General features: G+C 45.3%; 1 protein-coding gene across 2 annotated transcripts; it reads left to right on the plus strand.

The window, feature by feature from the left end:
* Nucleotides 1-1649: 1649 nt before the first annotated feature.
* On the plus strand, nucleotides 1650-19594 carry LOC309537247 (sulfotransferase 2B1-like). Of its 2 annotated transcripts, XM_082231970.1 has the most exons (8): nucleotides 1650-1822; nucleotides 2713-2861; nucleotides 3522-3576; nucleotides 4927-5135; nucleotides 5864-5990; nucleotides 17704-17798; nucleotides 18421-18601; nucleotides 19392-19594. In XM_082231970.1, exons 2-8 carry the CDS (start codon nucleotides 2841-2843, stop codon nucleotides 19499-19501), a joined length of 798 nt encoding a protein of 265 aa, XP_082088096.1. In that variant the 5' UTR covers nucleotides 1650-1822; nucleotides 2713-2840; the 3' UTR covers nucleotides 19502-19594. The 2 variants fall into 2 exon arrangements, with proteins under 2 accessions (XP_082088096.1, XP_082088095.1); XM_082231969.1 differs by lacking the exon at nucleotides 3522-3576 and having other exon boundaries at nucleotides 1653-1822.
* The last annotated feature ends 1582 nt before the right edge of the window (nucleotides 19595-21176 follow it).

Below are 21176 nucleotides of genomic sequence, written 5' to 3' on the forward strand. Positions count from 1 at the left end.
TGGGTGCCGGCAGAAACAGGTTTTCAAAGACGTTGCTCCCGCAACCTGGGACCGGGCTGACTGGCCTTTATCTTCTCTGAGGCCAGGGGCGGTCCCGGTCCACAGGTGACCCGCCTCTCCTTGCCTTAAGGTGAGCACTCCTCCTGAGAGAACCCAGTTCCCTCCGCCTCTCTGACCTGAGCCTCTGCAGCTCATGAGAAGCTGGAGGGTTACTGGACCCAGGGGGAGGCTCACCTTCCCCTGACAAGGCTGGGAGAGGCGCACCTGTAGGCAATGGGTCCTCAACCACCTCCGGAGCCAGAGTGGATTCATCTGGTGTCTGCTCCTGAGGAACCGGCACAGGTGCAGGTGCTTCAGTTTCAAGGCCCTGCCCCGGCTCAGCCGGCCCTGGAGGCGGGGACTCCTGTGCAGGCTGGGATTCCTCCGGTTCCACCTCTGAATCAGATTCCCAGGCCATCACACACAGCCTTTGATTCAAGCAGAAATCAAGCATGGCTCTCACTCTCTGGCTTCTGCCTGCTTCTGGCCCAGCTAGCTCTCACACACTCTGGCTTTTGTCTTCCCATCTGCCCTCCTGCAGAAAACTTTTATTAAACTAACAACCTGTATTTAGGGCCATTACCAAGAAGCTGGCCTGGAACCCCCCCAACTTTACAACACTACCTCTCTTCAAGAACAAGACACCTGTCTACCCCCCACCGTGTACAAACAAGCAACAGAATAATAGCTTCCCAGTTGGAAAATAACACAAGTTAACAAAGACGTTAAACACACATAATCCAAAACAGTCGAACACAGTTACACTTCTAACACCCAGTGTGGTGTAGTGGTTAAGAGTGGTAGACTCCTAATCTGGGGAACCGGGTTCGCGTCTCCGCTCCTCCACATGCAGCCGCTGGGTGACCTTGGGCCAGTCACACTTCTCTGAAGTCTCTCAGCCCCACTCACCTCACAGAGTGTTTGTTGTGGGGGAGGAAGGGAAAGGAGAATGTTAGCCGCTTTGAGACTCCTTAAAGGGAGTGAAAGGCGGGATATCAAATCCAAACTCTTCTTCTTCTTCTTCAACACTGGTCCAGTAACAACTTTATATTTTATTCTTCATTCAATTTATATATTGCCCTTCATCCGAATATCACCGGGGTGTGTGTGTGTGTTTCACAGCACAGAAATACAAAAAGAGAACACAGAATACATCATAAAGCAGAAACAAACCAATACAGTGGTGCCCCGCAAGACGAATGCCTCGCAAGACGGAAAACTAGGTAGACGAAAGAGTTTTCCGTTTTGGAGGTGCTTCGCAAAACGAATTTCCTATGGGCTTGCTTCGCAAGACGACAATGTCTTGCGAGTTCCTGCTGGTTTCCCCCTCCTTCCCCCCTTTTTCTAAGCCGCTAAGCCGCTTATCAGCTGATCCGATCAGCAGATAAGCCGCTAAAAGCCGCTAATAGCGCTAATAGTGCTAATCCGCTAATCCTTCAATGGGCTTGCTTCGCAAGACGAAAAAACCGCTAGACGAAGAGAATCACAGAATGGATTCTTTTCGTCTTGCGAGGCACCACTGTACCTCCCCTCCCACAAACACATTTAAAAGGCCATATAATGTTCAATCGGCCAAAGGCCTAGGTCCCCCCCCTTATGTTTGCTTTGCTAAGACAAAAGCTTATCTGGGAATGTTTCACAGGACAGAATGAAAAGTTGTGAATCAGAAACTGTGTATCAAACAGTACCCTGAGCAGCAAGTTCATCTCGCATGGCATTCTGCTGGCAGAGCAAGGGAAAGGAAGAGACCAGAAGAAGGGAAGATCAGAAGCAGCCAGTGGTTGTAAGTATGGTAGAAGCTGAATTCTAAGTTGGGTTGGGAGCCATAAAAGGAAGGGGGTTGTTTCAAAGGTTTATGGTTACTCAGAACCTCCAAGTCCCATAGAGCCAAATGTATACCTCTTTAGTTCATAAAAGCCCCCATTTTTTACACTTATTCTCTGGGGGTCCTGATGCAAATTCTCAGACTCTTGGAATGTAACAGGACCATAAGTTAATGCAGATTTTTGCTGCATTTGGGGCTTTGGGGAAATAGGCATTTAAATTCTTGATCCCATGAGCATGGTGCGGGAGTTTATTCCACAGGCATTTACTTGTGCGTGTGGAGGGAAGAGTGTTCTGCTTTGGGCAGTTGTGGCTGTTTTACTACACCCCACTCCTTATTGTCTGAATCGAGTTTTGCTCTGTTTATGCACAGAAGTCCCAATCCTAGTGATGTGATCGTGGCTTATTTTTGAATGGAAGTAAATGATTTGAGCAAATTATGCAAGCAAATAGTGTGAGGAATTTGCCCTGTTGATTTCATGGGATTCGAAAACCCACTATTAGGTCTACAAATGACTGAATTTGTTAGGGTTTGTTTCCATGTGTCCCAGAGATATGAATCATTGTGGTTGATGACACAGCTATGTCCACAGTTCGGCCCCAAAACCGTGACTACTTGAAGGTCCCTAAGGATATGGCATCAAAACTCACTCTCTCATACATCTTGATAGATATATCTTAATGAATAATAATGATGTGTTTGTGGGAGAGGGTTATTGCTTTGTTATTGCTTTATTGCGCATTTTGTATTCTCAGATTTTATTTTTGTGTTGGGAACCGCACTGTGATCTTTGGATGAAGGGGGGTTTACAAATTCAATAAATAATAAAAATAGTATTATCTTTACAGTTTTTTAGTGTCAACCATGCCTTGTTTCACATACAAGGGAATGAGTTTGCCTGTAGTGGACTACTACTCAGAGGAAACACTCCGCTATGTTGAAAATGAATTCCAAATGTTGGATGATGATATAGTGAATGTTACTTACCCCAAGTCAGGTTAGTGGTGCACTTAGGTAATTTTAAATGCTGGAGTAAATGGTGTTTCAAAGATGATGATGTCGTATTTTAGAAATGTTAAACAATAAAATAGCTAATCTCTCCCTGCATCCCTTTTTATGCTTTACATCTCCTACAGGCTTTGTATGTTAAGGCACACTTTTTTTTATAATTTAGAAATAAAATAGTTTCATTCAAAACCAATGATCATGGCCCTGTTATGACTACAGGCTGTTTGTATCATTCCATTCCAGCAGCAACACCATGCACAAATGCATCTTAAACTTGTGATTTAAAACACCAGACTCCTAAGCAGATAGCCTGCACGATATATGTTGTATTTCTACTGTAGCTGATCTATAAAATAATCAGAAATATACACTCTTGCTTAAGAGAATGATGCTGGGGGGGGGGAGGAGTCCCAACTCATCCCAAATTTTTGCGATAATTTCAGAAACCATCAGATAACCCAACCAAAACTGACCAGTAATCTGGTAATGGACTACAGTTTAGTTTGCACTGTCCCCTATTCACCGTGGACTTCTTTTTTCACAGCCAACTTTAATCAATTCCTTTATCTCCCATTTTCTCTCCCCACATCTCTCTGCCCCCTGCCCCACCCACTGAGGTACAAAGCTGCCTGGATTCCTGACTAAGCAGACCAAGTTCTTATCACAAAATGCAGAATCAGGCGGCATTTGCCCTCAAACGGAAGGTCAGTTAAGGAATCTTAGGCTCAGTACAACCCTCTTGTGGAATATCTGTTGCCTGTCAGGGTCCTCAGTACTGGAATAGCTGGATCACTGGAATAAGGCTTATCAGCTGTAGTTTAATAGGGAGATTCCAGGGGTCTTCCTCCTACAGGAGTGAGTTGATCATTTGCTTGGCTTCCAACCTAGCACAGGTAATGTGACAGGAAGTGGTGGCGGCGGCAGTGGCTTGGTCAGAGGGCAAACCAATGCTGCTGTCAAACCAGCCAGAGGAGGACTTCAAGAGGAGCTGTGGTGTGGCACGAGGGGCTCAGCTGCATGGTGGGCTTGGTGGGAAGGGAATTGCAGGGCTGTAGCTGCAACAGGCATTTTTAAAACTTCTGTTTTCTCGAATGATTTGTTCATGTCAAAAGCAATTGTATTTCAGGATATTCATCTCTGAATGTTGTTTCTTTATATAGAAAGCTAAGTGATATGTCTGTTATAGATTAGTCACACTGATAACATTCTTACCTGCTACACCGTCATCAAAATGGTTCAATTTGATTCACCATGTCATGAATTTTTGGATTCCTGCTTGTGCAATATTTATGCCCCTGGCTAGGCTTCCCCAGCCACTCTGGGCGGTTTCCAACAAAATACTAAAATACAGTAAACCATCAAAGATTAAAAGCTTGCCTAAACAGGGCTGCCTTCAGATGTTTTCTAAAAGTCTGGTAGTTGTTGTTCTCGTTGACATCTGGTGGGAGGGCGTTCCACAGGGCAGGTGCCACTACCAAGAAGGCCCTCTGCCTGGTTCCCTGTAACTTGGCTTCTCGCAGTGAGAGAACCACCAGAAGGCCCTCGGCGCTGGACCTCATTGTCCGGGTAGAACGATGGGGTGGAGATGCTCCTTCAGATATATTGGACCGAGGCCGTTTAGGGCTTTAAAGGTCAGCACCAACACTTTGAATTGTGCTTGGGAAAATACTGGGAGCCAATGTAGGTCTTTCAAGACTGGTGTTGTATGGTCTCAGCGGCTGCTCCCAGTCACCCATCTAGCTGCCACATTCTGGATTAGTTGTAGTTTCCGGGTCACCTTCAAAGGTAGCCCCACATAGAGCCCATTGCAGCAGTCCAAGCGAGAGATAACCAGAGCATGCACCACTCTGGCGAGACAGTCCGCAGGCATGTAGGGTCTCAGCCTGCGTACCAGATGGAGCTGGTAAACAGCTGCCCTGGACACAGAATTGACCTGCGCTCCATGGACAGCTGTGAGTCCAAAATGACATTGAAGAGGAGAGAGAACAAGATAAAGCAAATGTGTTTATTGCAGAATCAAGAGCGGTTGGGAAGACTACCTGACTTTCTTCTAGGTACCCATTGGATGCAGGAGATGCTGGGCTTAATCTGGTGTGATGGGGACCCCTCCTGGGTTCAGAGTTTACCAGTGTGGGAACGGTCACCTTGGATTGAGAGTGTTCCAGGCCTAGAGGTTGCTTTGAAATCTCCTACACCCAGGCTCCTGACATCTCACCTGCCTTTCCACATTTTCCCCAAGTCCTTCCTGCACTCCAAGGCCAAGGTAAGAGAGTAGAATTTGACACGTCAACCCTGCTTTTGGCTCCTGGGCAATCTGTTAAGCAACATGACATGTTCAGTCTTTCAAACACTTCACCTACGACCATATCACCGTGGGCAACTTCTGTCATGATCACAGCTAGTTAGAGAAAGCTTATATATCCCCACCCCAGATGTTGTGGTTGTGGTGAAAATTCCACTTTGCCTCTCACTTTACATTTAACCTCCACCTAAGTAACTCCCACCGTTCCTGGAAAAATCTTGTTTGAGAAGTCATCCACATTTTTCAAAATTTTGGGGAAAGGTGGTTAGTCTCCAAATGAGTTGTGTCTGGTGAAAAGGTGTGTGTGTGTGGGGGGGGTTATTGTGAAATTATTAATCCTGTAGGATTCACATAAATTTTGGACAGGTTGCTTAGAGGTAAGGAAAGGCAAGTATCTAACCCAAAAAGGTGGTGAGAAAACTCCTGCCCAAATCCATGCTGGAGTAAGATGATATGCTGCAATTGGTTTATCAGAAAACCACAAGCATCAAGCACCAAATCTTACAAGCACCTGTCCTGTGAGGATAGGGTGGCATACAAATTTAATTAATATAAACAAACAATAACAGTAAATTAAACTACAAGACTTTGCTTCCTTTTCATGAGCCCCACCTAAGCCGCCTCAGTCTGTCTCTAGTTAGGGCTGCTTCTGTTGCCTTCCCTAAATATGTCCCCTCCCTCTCTTCCAGGTTATCTATACCACGCGTAATCCCAAAGATGTGATGATCTCATCCTATCATTTCAACAAGGGCTTAAAAGCAGTGGAGGACCCTGGAACTTTGGAAGAGTACATGGAGGAGTTCCTGAGTGGGAGTGGTAGGGAAAGGGGGAAATCAGCCTTTCTCATTTGTTCTACCTCACTGTTCACTATGTTATCAAGGCTCTTTCCTGCTCTTTGCTCTCATTTCCTTTTTTTTTTTTTTAGAAAATATTTATTAGAGTTTCCAATTTTTTACAAACAAAAAGAAAAAAGCAAACATAAAAAACAAAAACACATAAATTTCACAACTTATTTTCTCATAACATATTTCCCCGACCTCCTCATATCTCCCCTTCTTGTATACCCAGTTCAAATTATTTATACAGCAAATCCTTATCTCAAAGCATTACAGCTTAAAAAGAAAAAAAGAAAACACCTTATTTTCTCTCCAACATCTTAGATTATTATAACTTTGAGTAAAAGAAAACCATTTTATCAAATTCCTTTTACCATTACAGCTAGAAACCGCTTAATTTCAATCCAACATCATTCAACATTCCTTAATTTTACAGTATTTTTGTAGATAGTCCTTAAATTTTTTCCAAACTTCTTCTGCCGACTCTTCTCCCTGGTCACGGATTCTGCCAGTCATTTCTGCCATTTCCATACAGTCAATCAGCTTCATCTGCCATTCTTCCAAAGTAGGCAAATCTTGCATCTTCCAATACTTTGCAATAAGTATTCTTGCTGCTGTCGTTGCATACAAAAAGAAAGTTCTGTCCTTCTTTAACACCGATTGGCCGACAATGCCCAAGAGAAAGGCCTCTGTTTTTTTCAGGAAGGTATATTTAAATACCTTTTTCAGTTCATTATATATCATTTCCCAGAAAGCCTTAATCTTTGGGCACGTCCACCAAAGGTGAAAGAATGTACCTTCAGTTTCTTTACATTTCCAACATTTATTATCGGGCAAATGATAATTTTTTGCAAGCTTGACTGGGGTCATGTACCACCTATATATCATTTTCATAATATTTTCTCTTAAGGCATTACATGCCGTAAATTTCATCCCGGTGGTCCACAACTGTTCTCAGTCAGCAAACATAATATTATGTCCAACATTTTGTGCCCATTTAATCATGACCGATTTAACCGTTTCATCCTGAGTGTTCCATTTCAACAGCAAGTTGTACATTTTTGACAAAATCTTGGTTTTGGGTTCTAACAATTCTGTTTCCAGTTTAGATTTTTCCACTTGGAAGCCAACTTTTTTATCCAGGTTATAAGCCTCCATTATCTGATAATAATGAAGCCAATCTCTCACTTTGTTTTTTAATTTCTCAAAACTCTGCAGTTTCAATTTATCTCCATCTTGTTCCAAAATTTCCCAATATTTCGGCCATTTGGCCTCCATATTGAGCTTTTTCTGAGCCTTTGCTTCCATCGGTGACAACCACCTTGGGGTTTTGTTTTCAAGTAAATCTTTATATCTTGTCCAGACATTAAACAGTGCTCTTCTAACAATGTGATTTTTAAATGCTTTATGTGCTTTAACCTTGTCATACCACAAATATGCATGCCACCCAAAAACGTTATTAAAGCCTTCTAAATCCAAAATGTCTGTGTTCTCAAGAAGCAGCCATTCTTTCAGCCAGCAAAATGCCGCTGATTCATAATAGAGTTTAAGGTCTGGCAGGGCAAATCCACCTCTATCCTTTGCATCAGTTAATATTTAAAATTTTATTCTGGGCTTCTTGCCCTGCCAGACAAATCTAGAAATGTCTCTCTGCCACTTCTTGAAACAGTCCATTTTGTCCAAGATTTGCAATGATTGAAACAAAAATAACATTCTTGGCAATACATTCATCTTTATAACAGCAATTCAACCTAACAAGGAAAGCTTCAGATTTGACCAAATTTCTAAATCTTTTTTAACTTCCTTCCAGCATTTTTCATAGTTATCTTTAAACAGATTTCCATTTTTAGCTGTCATATTAATCCCCAGGTATTTCACTTTCTTAACCACAGTCAAACCTGTTTCATTCTGAAATTTCTCTCTTTCCGACTTCTGGGTTGGCGCCATCGCCGAATGGAGGGAGTCTGCTCGGCAGGGGCTGGGTCCTACCGCGCCGGCGACGCGGGGACCCTTAAAAACCACGGGCACGGAGCCCGTGGACATGGGTGACTCGGCTGGCACCATTAGCGCCCTCCCGACTCGTGAAGGAGCCTTTTTAAAGGCTTCAGATCGGGTGCCGGGGAGTGGCATGGTGCTTTGAGTCAGTGTGGTGTAGTGGTTAAGAGCGGTAGTCACGTAATCTGGGAAACCGGGTTCGTGTCTCCGCTCCTCCACATGCAGCTGCTGGGTGACCTTGGGCCAGTCACACTTCTGTGAAGTCTCTCAGCCCCACTCACCTCACAGAGTGTTTGTTGTGGGGGAGGAAGGGAAAGGAGAATGTTAGCCGCTTTGAGACTCCTGACGGGGAGTGAAAGGCGGGATATCAAATCCAAACTCTTCTTCTTCTTCTCTGCTTTCCCTGCCGAGCGCAGCCGCATGCCATTCGACGGAGAGCGCTGACTTCTTCCATTGGAAATTCGGACTATTAACAACAACCCGTGAGTAATTGGGAAACCGGGTTCAAAAGGAGAAAAAAAGGAATTTTTTTCAGATTTGGCACGAGCGGGGGTGATCTAAAAAGGAAGTCAATCCCCCCCTATTGTAAACATTCTAAAACAAGGACTGGGTAACCAAGGTCGAAAGAGAAGTATACTCTTGATAAAAATCATTAATTCCATGATGGGAAATTATAAGAACTGTGCTGGAGGAGAAGAGTGGAGGGTGAGAAGGAAAATGCAACCCCCCCCCGGGAACTGGGGCGATTCGCAGAGCCTGGTGATGAGAGACGGAGACTTTGACAGCTGTCAAAGTAGCTGTCAAAGCTGGAGAATATAAAGAGGACTTTGTTATGAGGACTTTGCTGGCTAATTTTGTTACAATTTGCTACAATATGGATATAAACTGTCGGAAAATAAGGAACAACAATTTGACTTTTGGATTAGAGGATACAAAGTTATTACAATCCCCCTAGAGGGGTTTCGGGACATTACAAGAACGGTCGTAAGTGGAAAAATACTCCTGGATTCGCGTTATCTTCTGGGAAAGCTGCAAAACTGAAATAGTATTTTGTCTACAGAGGTGTTTACATTAAAGGAGACAATAGAATTCTCTATTGAAGAAAGGAAGGGACTGGACGTAAGTTTTTGTTCCTGAACAACAAACCTCTGTAGAGATACCAGATTTCTGAATTAGAACGTTTTAGCAGCTGAACAGGACAAGAAACCTGGGAAAGTGAGGAATAAGAAGAACAAAGGACTGACTACGACACGGAAAGAACAATGGGAGGAGTGGTAAAGATCAAGGAAATTAAAGGCCTCTCTTAGATTGGACGTTTGACATTAAATATTATTAAAATTAATAAATTAGAAGAAAACCGGCAAGATGGAACTGGGGAGAAATTTGGCCATGACTTGAGACCTCCAGGCTGATAACATATAGACTGATGGACATGGGGAATTCAAACCGGGGAAGGAGGGGGGAGATTTGGAATCCAAAGGCTGTGTAACCATCTTTTGAATCTCTTTATATCTTTTATTTTCTATTTCTTTATATAACTTACTGTCAGGGAACTGACATCAGAGGAAAGGGAGGTGGTAGGGCTCCCAGAGGCTGGGAGAGAGTCAGCAGCTAAAGCAGGGACCAGCAGGGGGAGCGAGGGGTCTCTGGAGGAGGATCTCAGTAATGCTGAGAGAGACGCAGCAGCCAAGGCAGGGACCAGCAGGGGAGAGAAAGGGGTGAGAGACACGTCCAGCGAAAACAGCGGGGAGGTGTCAGAAGCAACCGTAGGGAGACCCATACTTCGCCGGAAGCTGCCACGTCGTGAGTCCAGGAGACGCGTTTCCGTTAAGGAGCTTCTTTGCTGGAAACGCTTCCGCAGGCAGCCACTGTCAGACTCTACTAGTGACTAGAGCAGACATGTCTGAGGAGCTCTGTCACACACAGAGGTTTGTGGAGCCGCACAAACTCTGAGGGGGCACAATTTTAAGCACAAGCAGCTAATCATCCCCTCACAGCAGTCTGACAGTCTTTGTACGCTGCCTGTGCAGGAGAAAGCATCATGAGCAACCCAGCCGGAACCGGAGAGGCAGGGGTTGGAGCTGGTCCAAGCTTGGAAGAAAGGTATCAAGCTTTGGAGGTCCAACTTGCGCTGCAGACGGCGAGGCTCGAGGAGAGAAGGGCTCAGGATGCAGACAAGAAGGGGAGAACCACTCAGTTCCCCAGAAAGGTACCAGGATTGGTGCAGAAGTTTGGGGGGGACCCCAAGGATTACCATGCCTTTAGGACAGAGATGCAATATGCCCTTAATGTGCAGTTTGATGAGTTCCCTGATGAGGAATCGCGAGTTGCTTTCGTAATTGGGCATCTTGAGAAGGGGGCGCGAGACTGGGTTCGACCCCTGATGGCAACGCACAATGATATCCTAAAGGACACTATGAAGTTCTTTCGTGCAATGGATATCATGTTTTCCAGCGATATTGAGGAAGGGGTGGTGCGCAGACAGCTAATGGCTTGCAAGCAGGGAAGCCGATCTGTCCGTGAGTACTGGACTGAATTTACCATACTGATTCACAGATTGGGGTGGGATTTATCGGCGGCACCCATTCAGATGCTATTTGAAGAAGGTCTTTCTTCGGCTGTGAAAGACGAGCTGTCCCGGAGCCCCAGGGCGGTGTCTATGGATCAGCTGACCAAATCTGCGCTGACCATTGGAGCGCGCCAGGAGGCAAGAGCCTTGGAGAGGCAGGAAGGGAGAGGGGAACGTTGGAAGGAGTTCCGCATTCCAGACATTCCTGAGCCAGCTTTCCCGCCGGCAGAGCCGATGGAAATCGGAACAGCGCGCGCGCGCGCAGTTTCAAAGCCCAGTGAGGGGGCTAAGAAGGAGGGAAAAGGAGCCCGGAAATGCTATCTCTGCCAACAGCCAGGCCACTTTGCCAGAGTCTGCCCCCAGAGGAAGGAATGGCAAGGGATGGTGGGAGCTGTTGAGGGGGGAGAGCAGGGAGAAACGGAGCAGGTAAAAGCCAACGCCTGGTTGCCACAGTCAGGGCACTGCAGCCAGGCCAAAGAGCAGTGAAAGTGCCCGTGCCAGAAGCTCCTCGACCTGCTCTAGTGATTGAAGTGTCGCTAGAGCTGCAAAATGGACACCCCCTAAAAATAAAGGCGCTGTTGGACTCAGGCAGCTCCTGCAATTTTATGAGCAAGGAGTTTGCTGCTGAACACCAGATACAGACGATCCCTTTAAGCAACCCCCTTCAGGTGACCACGATCGATGGCAGGGAACTGTTGGGAGGAGGAGTCAGCTTGCAGACCGTCCCAATGATAATGAGGGTGGCAAGGCACACAGAACTGATAGCGTTTAATGTGGCCACCTTGGGAGGCGCTCCCATTATTTTGGGAATGAGCTGGCTAGCCCTACATGATCCGCTGGTGGGCTGGCATCAAAGAGTGGTTTCCTTCGGTTCAGCACATTGCTTAGAACACTGCAGGGGGGAAAAGGGTTCAGCAGGGGCCCAAGCCACCCTGGCAGGGACTGAAGTAATGGAGAAGGGGAAGGTGCCACCACAGTATGCTGATCTCAGCGACGTGTTCAGCGAGAAGGAAGCTGACCAACTACCCCCGCATAGGCCCTTTGATTGCCAGATCAATTTACTCCCTGGAGCACAGCTTCCTGTAGGCAAGTTGTATGCCATGTCAGACAGGGAGATGCAGGAGTTGCGAGAGTTCATTGACAAGAACCTGAAGAGAGGCTTCATCAGAGAGTCCAAGGCAGCGGGGGGTAGCCCAGTGTTTTTTGTGGATAAAAAGCACACGGACAAGCCGAGACTTGTATGTGATTTCAGGCGGTTAAATGCAGTGACAGAGCCGGCGGCTTTTCCTATGCCCAGGATTGATGATATTTTGACCAGGGTGCGGAAGGGAAAGATTTTTACAAAGCTGGACCTAAGGGGGGCGTACAACCTGATACGTATAAGGAAAGGGGATGAATGGAAAACCACCATGTTCACCCCTTTGGGGGCATTTGAATACCTCGTGATGCCTTTTGGATTACAAACAGGCTCCGCGTGTTTTCAATCATTCATGAACCACGTACTGGGGCCTTTGCTCTACAAGAATTGCGTGGCCTTCCTAGATGATGTGTTGGTGTATTCGGAGAATGAGGAGCAACATGTGAGAGACGTCAGAGAAGTGTTGAGCAGGCTGCAAGCCAACAGGCTGTGGGTGAAACTGGAGAAGTGTCAGTTTCATACCAAGGAGGTGGAATTCCTGGGGTACCGCTTGTCAGACAAGGGGTTGGCCATGGACCCCGGCAAGGTTCAAGCAGTGCTGGAATGGAAAACACCCAAAACCAAGAAGGATGTGCAGAGGTTCCTAGGGTTTGGAAACTTTTATCGTAAGTTCATCCGAAACTTCGCCCACCTGACGGCGCCCATCACGGACTGTCTCAGCAGTAAAAAGAAGTTTGTTTGGACGGCGGAGGCGGAGCGAGCGTTTGAGGAACTGAAAAGGGCCTTCGCCTCTGATGAACAACTTCTGCATGTGGATTTACAAAAAAAGCTGAGGGTCGAAACAGACGCATCTGACAGAGCCATAGGGGCGGTGCTTCTTCTGCAGCCGGGGAAGGAGGAGTCAGAGTGGCGACCGTGTGCCTTCTTTTCGCGAAAGCTGAACAAATCCGAGAGGAACTACACGGTGTACGACCGGGAACTTCTTGCGATTCATGAGGCTTTCCGGAGATGGAGGCACCTGCTAATTGGTGCACAACATAAGGTGCAAGTGTGCACGGACCATAAGAATCTAGAGTATTGGAGAACTGCGCGAGTGCTCAACCAACGGCAGTTGAGATGGGCCCAGGAGTTCTCCAAATTTAACTTTGAGATTTGTTACGTGCCAGGCCCAGAGAACGTTAGGGCGGACGCTCTCTCACGCAAACCTGAATATTTGGAGGGGGAGGGAGCACCCGAAGAGACCCATGTCATTCCAGAGGACCGCTGGGTGTGTGGGGCGGCATTGGTGGGGCAAAGGGAACTGATAGAGGGAACGGTGCAGGATGAATACGCCCAGGACAAACTCAGGGGTCTCAGGAGGGAGGGAGACAAACCCGGGGGTTTTGAGGAGAGAAACGGGGCGTTGTACTACAAGGGAGCGTTATATATACCTGAAGGGGAATTGAGGGAAAAGGTACTCAAGCAACTGCACGATAGCCCCACAGCAGGGCATTTTGGGCAACACAAAACCATGTGGCTGGTTACCAGGGAATTCTGGTGGCCCAAGGTCAGGGAAGATGTGCGGGAGTATGTGAGAGGGTGTGACCAATGCCAACGAGCCAAGGGGGAGAGGCGGGCACCGGCAGGTTTATTAGAACCACTACCCACGCCGGAAAGACCATGGGAGGCAGTGGCAATAGATTTCATGACTGATCTGCCAAGGTCCAGAGGGAAAACAGCCATCATGGTTGTGGTAGACCTGTTAACCAAGATGGCCCACTTTATAGCCTGCTCACATGCGGTCACAGCGGAAGAAACCGCTAAATTGTTTGTGGAAAATGTGTTTAGGCTGCATGGCGCCCCCTTGAGGGTGGTTTCTGACCGAGGGAAACAATTTACTTCCAGGTTCTGGAGGAAGCTCATGAGCTTATTGCATGTAGAGGTGAATTTCTCAACTGTCCGTCATCCAGAAACCAACGGGCAGGCGGAAAGAGCTAATGGTGTCCTCCAGCAATATTTGAGGTGTTATGTGAATGACAGAGAGAATGATTGGGTGGAGAAGCTGGCGTTGGCAGAATTTGCCTACAACAATGCAGAGAACGTGTCCACGGGGATGAGCCCCTTTTTGGCTAATCACGGGTGTCATCCCCGAGCCTTCCCAGGGGGGGAAGGGGAGAACTGGAGCGTTCCAGCTGCAGAACAGTTCGTTGAAGAAATGGAAGCGATCCATCGCCAGCTCCAACTTAACTTAAACAGGGCTAAGGAGGAATATAAGAGGCAGGCAGACAAAACCAGAAGGGAAGGGGAAAGCATTAGGGTGGGGGACCAGGTGTGGCTGTCCACCCAAGGGTTACCATTCAAAGGGGGTTGTAAGAAGTTAAGACCCAAAAGGCTGGGCCCATTTGAAGTCACGCAGCAGGTCAACCCAGTGGCTTTCAGACTCCGGTTACCGAACCACATGAAGCTGCACCCAGTGTTCCACAGGTCGTTGCTGTCACCGTATAAAGGGGACAGAGAAGGGAGGGTCAATAGGGGACCAGCTATGGAGGAAAAAGAACACAGCTACAATGTAGCGGAGATTCTCGATTCCAGGTGGAAGGGAGATCAAGTAGAGTATTTGGTAATGTGGGAAGGAGAGCCGGAGTCGGAAAACACCTGGGTCATGGCAGAGGATGTAGATGACGAGGTTTTGATAGAAACTTTTCATCAGAGATTCCCTCGTAAACCTCAGCCAGTGGCGAGGTTCCAGAGGGAATACTTCGCCACCACCGACGAAGAAGAAGAGTTGGAGGGGTTCTCTGATTCCGAGGCGGAGGAGGATTCAGCGAGCCGGAACGAAGACCGATGGAGGGAAATGTTCGAGACGTCTGAAGATGAAGAGGATTCTTTTCGGGGTTTTAGCTCCTCACCGCCCAGAGGAGAGAGTAGGGGCGGGGGGGAAGGGGGCCCTGGAGGGGAGGTGGATGTCAGGGAACTGACATCAGAGGAAAGGGAGGTGGTAGGGCTCCCAGAGGCTGGGAGAGAGTCAGCAGCTAAAGCAGGGACCAGCAGGGGGAGCGAGGGGTCTCTGGAGGAGGATCTCAGTAATGCTGAGAGAGACGCAGCAGCCAAGGCAGGGACCAGCAGGGGAGAGAAAGGGGTGAGAGACACGTCCAGCGAAAACAGCGGGGAGGTGTCAGAAGCAACCGTAGGGAGACCCATACTTCGCCGGAAGCTGCCACGTCGTGAGTCCAGGAGACGCGTTTCCGTTAAGGAGCTTCTTTGCTGGAAACGCTTCCGCAGGCAGCCACTGTCAGACTCTACTAGTGACTAGAGCAGACATGTCTGAGGAGCTCTGTCACACACAGAGGTTTGTGGAGCCGCACAAACTCTGAGGGGGCACAATTTTAAGCACAAGCAGCTAATCATCCCCTCACACTTACGTATGTCATTTTATTTTCATTGGACATGTTTAAAAAAGGGAATTCGTGGAAGGAACTGGGGTAGATCTTGGGGAAAATCTTTTTTCTTTTTGTTAATGATGTGGGATGGTGGTAAGATTTGTACAATTCAATTTGGATAGTGGGTTAAACAAACTAAGTTTCAAACTGGGAGTGAGAGCTTGTAGAACCAAATTAATGAAAGGGGAATACAGTTGGGAGGGGGAGGGGGGAGTCCTAGAAAGTAGGCAATGAAAGTAAGGTTCTAAGTATCTTTTTTTCTTTTTCTTTTTTCTTTGTATTTCTATATTTTTGGAAACTTCAATAAATATGATTTTTTTAAAAAATGAAACTTCTCTCTTTCCATCGATGTTAAATTTTTCTCCAAAACCTTAGTTTTTAGTTTGTTCAATTTAAATCCTGCCACCTGACCAAACTCTTGAATTAATTCTAATACTCTTTTAGTACTAGATTCTGGCTCCTGCAACGTCAAAACTAGATCATCTACAAATGCTCTCAATTTATACTGTTTAGCTCCGACCTGTATACCTTTAACCAACTCTTCTAATCATATTCAGCAAAACCTCCAGGACCGATATAAAAAGCAATGGGGAAATTGGGCACCCCTGTGGTGTCCCTTTTTCTATCTTAAATTGTTCCGTAACCACATTATTTACAATTAATTTAGCCTTTTGTTCAGAATATATTGCACCTATACCATTTTCAAAACCTTGGCCTACCCTGATACCCTGTAAGTTCTTTTTCATAAAACTCCAAGATATATTATCAAAGGCTTTCTCCGCATCCACAAATATCAAAACTGCTTTAGTGTTTATATTCACTTCTAGCTTTTCCAAAATGTCAATTACATTCCTCAGATTATCAGATAGATGTCTTCCCGGCAGAAAGTCCGCTTGGTCCTTATGAATCTCTTCAATCAGTACTTTTTTCAGTCTCTTAGCCAAAATATCAGCAAAGATTTTGTAATCCACATTTAATAAGGATATGGGACGGTAGTTCTTAAGTTGAGTCTTTTCAGTGTCTGTTTTCGGTATAAGTGTAATGTAAGCCTCTTTCCACGTTTCTGGTGCCCCTTTTCCCTCCAGAATTTCATTACAGACTTCCTTCAAAGGTTGTATTAGCCAGTCCTTCAAAGATCTATAATACTTGGAAGTCAGCCCATCCGGTCCTGGAGATTTGCCCAATTGCATGTTTTGAATGGCCCCTTCTATCTCCTGATCAGATATTTTGCAGTTCAGCATTAGCTTACTTTCCTGTGAAATTTTTTGTAATCCATTTGTTTCCAGAAAACGGTCAATGTCCATTTCATTCTGTGGCCCTTGTGCATACAATTGTTTAAAATACTTCTGGAAGCAATTTCTAATTTCAATTGGATTATGTACCTCTTTTCCATCTACGTCCAAATTTATGATGGTATTTAGTTTTTGTCTCTTTTTCAATTGTCAAGCCAGTAGTTTCCCACATTTATTCGCTGATTCAAATGTCTTCTGTCTCATTTGTTTAATTTTCCATTCTATTTCCTGATTCATCAATTCCATACACTGTACTTGGAATAATTTATTTCTCTCAAAATCTCCTGTGACTTTGGCTTTACTCTCAATTTTTTCTCCCCTTCTTTTATTTTCTCCAAAATTGTATCTTTTTTCTCATTTCGACTTCTCTTCTTTAATGTGTTCTATCAAAAACCCTCTCATCACGGCTTTACTTGCATCCCAGATTACTCTTTTTTCAATGTTGGTAGCCATATTTATTTCAAAATAATCTTTCAAAGTTTTTTGGGCCTTTTTGTAAACTTCTTCATCTCTAAAAAGGGTGTCATTCATCCTCCATCTAAAGGAGCCGGTTGTTATCTGGTTCATCTCCATCTTTACAGCATTATGGTCAGAGTAAGTTTTTGGGCAGATTTCCACTTTCTTTATCTTTGGTGCCATTCCTATAGTAATCCAAATTTGGTCAATTCTAGTCCAAGTCATCTTAGCTTCAGAGAAAAAAGTTCCCTCTCTCCCCAGAGGGTTCTTGGTTCTCCAAATGTCAATCAAGTCCATATTGTCGGTTAGTTCAAAGAAAGTTTTAGGTAGTCTACCGTCTTTGGTGACTACCTGTTTTTGTGCCTTATCCATATTTGTAGATACTACTCCGTTCATGTCACCCATCTCTTTCCTCTCATTTCCTTTCGTTGTATCAGAGAAGTACAATTCCCAGCGAGATAAATGGGAATGGGTTAGGATGGGAAAAGGTCTCGCAGTACTCATCTCATTTTCTTTAAAAAAGTAAATGTCATTAAAAGGGGGATTGGAATGGCTGCAAAATGTAGGGAGAGGATATTATGAATCCCCAACTCCAGTGTTGTAGATGATATTACATATCTTGCCAGTGTAAATAGAATCATCAAACAGCTCAGCCACTAACTGGTATTGGAACTTGTTGTATCTGGGTGGCGTTGGAAGTTCCCTGCTACTGTTCTTGTTGATCAGGTGAAGAATAAAGGTCTTTTCTAGGTTCCTGACTGGTGCATCTTCTATGTCTTTCCTTTCTCCTTCAAAACTCTTTACATTCCACTTTGCTCTTCAAGTGTCTTTTGGTTCCTGGTTTGAGCATGTGAAAAACTGGATGGAGATGAAGGACAGATCCAACTTCTTCTTCATCACCTACGAAGAACTACAGCAGGTATATTTATGCCCCCAGGATATGTCTCCAACTTTGTGTCACGTGACATATCATGTTGTCATTTTTTTTTGTTCTTAAAAAAGTCTTGTACAATTGGTAAGGTGACTCTGAGTTAGAGAAGTACAAATGTGGGGTTAGGATTGCAGCCATTCTTGTTACCTTGATTTCACAGTTCAGTATAAAGTTGCCATCCTATCTTGTTTCACGTCAGGGAGGGACAGGTTAGTTATAAGTGCAGAAGTAAAGGAATTTTAAATTTAATTTCATTAATAAAACAAAAATTTAAAGTGGTAAGAATGGGCAATCAGGTCCAGAAGGATCTCCCCTCTTTGACAAAAAGACCAGGATTTTAACTGTGGAGCAGTGATAAAACTGACAAGTATCCGGAGAGATCACTTCTTCCCCTACAATATGCTATTCTGTATTTAATTCAATGTCTTCTAATTCAGTGCTGACTCCTGTGCTGACTTTGAGGTACCCGTTGACAAACATTTGCATGATTTTTGCCAAGTGCTCCCCGCAAACGGACACAATTGCCTTTGTGTTCTTCCTTATCAAGGGACAGATCTCCCTGTGGCAGTGTCAATATGAGAATTCAGTCATTTGCTTTTTCACTCTGCAGGACCTACGAGGAAGTGTGAAGAGGATTTGTCATTTTATTGGTAAAGAGCTGAACAGTCAGCAAATCGACTCTGTGGTGGAAAATGCCTCCTTCCACAAGATGAAGGACAACAAGATGTCCAATAATACTCAATTTTCAGATATCTATTTTGATCACACAAAAGCAAAGCTCATGAGGAAAGGTAACAATTTACATGACAGACCAAGGCCATGGCTTATGCAAGCTATGAAGAACCTTTGTGTGTGCATGTGAGTGTGAGAGAGGGAGGGAGGGAGGGAGGTGGGGAGGAGAGAAAAAAAGAGGTGTGTGTGGGGGAATTTGAATTCCGTTCACCTTAAGTGAACCTACTTAACTGACACTTTCTTGTACTGAAACACAACCATTCTTTGAAATTCACACTACTCCGGATTTTTCAGTGCTGTATTCCAGACAAGTAATTGGTACAGAACGTCACTGCTAGCATAATGTAGGCATATAAATGCATATACTGACAATAACATACATATTTGCAACAAAAGCAACAACAACCTGTTTCTTGTGTGAAAAATGTGTAAGTAGGATATATTTGCATTAAAACGCTGGTAGATTTTTGAAGGATTTTTTTTCTTTTAATTACAAATGGATTTTATAATGTGGACAACTGAATTTAAGATTTGGGGGGGAAAGGAGAAAAGGAGAGAAACCAAAATTGACAGATTTGCCCATTCTTACTTGTGAAGCTTTAGGAAAATGCAGCTAAGTAAGTCTAAGCCATCAACATGGAAGCATGACTACTCCTGGGGTACCAGTTGAGGGAGGGCCTGGGAAGAATAGCCAGGGAGCAGGTCCTGCTATTCCTAAAAAAAGCCACTTTCCAGTGGAAGGGCAAGTCCTGAGCAAGATGAAATGGGGTCCTGATTTTAGTTGAAGTAATTTTAGTGGATCTTTTTTGTGGTTACCAAGTGGTTTCACACACTCTTGTGTTGTTCCAGGTATCTCTGGGGACTGGAAGAACCACCTGACTGTGGCACAGAATGAACACTTTGACCGTGTTTATCGTGAGAACATGCAGGGTCTGCGCATGACATTTCCATGGGATTGAAGAATGTCAGATTATTCCTCCTGCTATTTTTGATCCTCATGCCTCTCATGGTTGAAGTGTGTCCTGCTAAATAAACAGATTTCTGAATAGAAATTATATGGTTTTGTTGTGTGACTCCTTTTATTATTATTTTTTAAATGATATTTATTAAAGTTTAAAAAAATGTTACAAAAATGAGAAAAAGAGAAGAAAAGAAAAGAAAAAATACAAAATACAGAAAAATCAAAACACTTAAAAACAAATCAATCTTTCCATGTCTTGTCTTTCATTTGCTTGTTTCCCTGACTTCCCCACACCTCCCTTTTTTGTATTCCAGTTCAGTTAGTTAATTCAGCAAATCCTTTCCCTCTTTGCTTTTATCCTAATCCTTTAACTTAATATATTGTAACTTTGGATTCTCACCTGTTAACAAACCATTTTTACATACTCCTTTATAACATTGCTGCTTACTTCTAACTGGACACTTAACTTCATTCTGACATCATTCTAACATTCATTAATTTTGCAGTATTTCCAATCAGGATTCAGGCCTCATCATGGGACTGAAACTGCCTTGGTCGCACTGGTTGATGATCTCCGGCGAGCTAGGGACAAAGGTGAGAGTTGTTTCCTAGTTCTGCTGGATCTCTCAGCGGCCTTTGATACAATCGACCATAACATCCTTCTGGACCGTCTAGAGGGGTTGGGAGCTGGGGGCACTGTTATACAGTGGTTTCGCTCCTTTCTCCTGGGCCGTGTTCAGAAAGTGGTGGTGGGGGATGAGTGTTCAGACCCTTGGGCCCTCACTTGTGGGGTGCCTCAGGGTTCTGTCCTCTCCCCCATGCTTTTTAACATCTATATGAAGCCGCTGGGAGAGATCATCAGGGGGTTTGGACTGGGTGTTCTTTCTTTCAAATCAGAACCAGTGAAGGCGGTGAAGGTCCTGTGTGGGTGCCTGGAGGCGGTTGGAGGATGGATGGCGGCTAATGGATTGAAGTTGAATCCTGACAAGACAGAAGTACTGTTTTTGGGGGACAGGGGGCGGGCTGGTGTGGAGGACTCCCTGGTCCTGAATAGGGTAACTGTGCCCCTGAAGGACCAGGTGCGTAGCCTGGGAGTCATTTTGGACTCACAGCTGTCCATGGAAGCACAGGTCAATTCTGTATCCAGGGCAGCTGTCTACCAACTCCACCTGGTACGCAGGCTGAGACCCTACCTGCCCGCTGACTGTCTGGCCAGAGTGGTGCATGCTCTAGTTATCTCCCGCTTGGACTACTGCAATGCGCTCTACGTGGGGCTACCTTTGAAGGTGACTCGGAAACTACAGCTAATCCAGAATGCGGCAGCTAGACTGGTGACTGGGGGTGGCCGCCGAGACCACATAACACCGGTCTTGAAAGACCTACATTGGCTCCCAGTACGTTTCCGAGCACAATTCAAAGTGCTGGTGTTGACCTTTAAAGCCCTAAACGGCTTCGGCCCAGTATACCTGAAGGAGCGTCTCCACCCCCATCGTTCTGCCCGGACACTGAGGTCCAGCGCCGAGGGCCTTCTGGCGGTTCCCTCATTGCGAGAAGCGAAGCTACAGGGAACCAGGCAGAGGGCCTTTTCGGTGGTGGCGCCCACCCTGTGGAATGCCCTCCCATCGGATGTCAAGGTGATGGACAACTACCTGACATTCAGAAGACATCTTAAG

This window comes from Podarcis vaucheri (assembly GCF_965113315.1).
Source record: "Podarcis vaucheri genome assembly, chromosome: 7".
Lineage (NCBI taxonomy): Eukaryota > Metazoa > Chordata > Lepidosauria > Squamata > Lacertidae > Podarcis > Podarcis vaucheri.

Coding starts and splice junctions, on each gene's coding strand:
- LOC309537247 (XM_082231969.1), top strand. CDS start 2,729: ATGCCTTGTTTCACATACAAGGGAATGAGTTTGCCTGTAGTGGACTAC. Junction 17,799..18,420: donor CCTACGAAGAACTACAGCAG/GTATATTTATGC, acceptor TTCACTCTGCAG/GACCTACGAGGAAGTGTGAA. Junction 18,602..19,391: donor AGCAAAGCTCATGAGGAAAG/GTAACAATTTAC, acceptor GTGTTGTTCCAG/GTATCTCTGGGGACTGGAAG.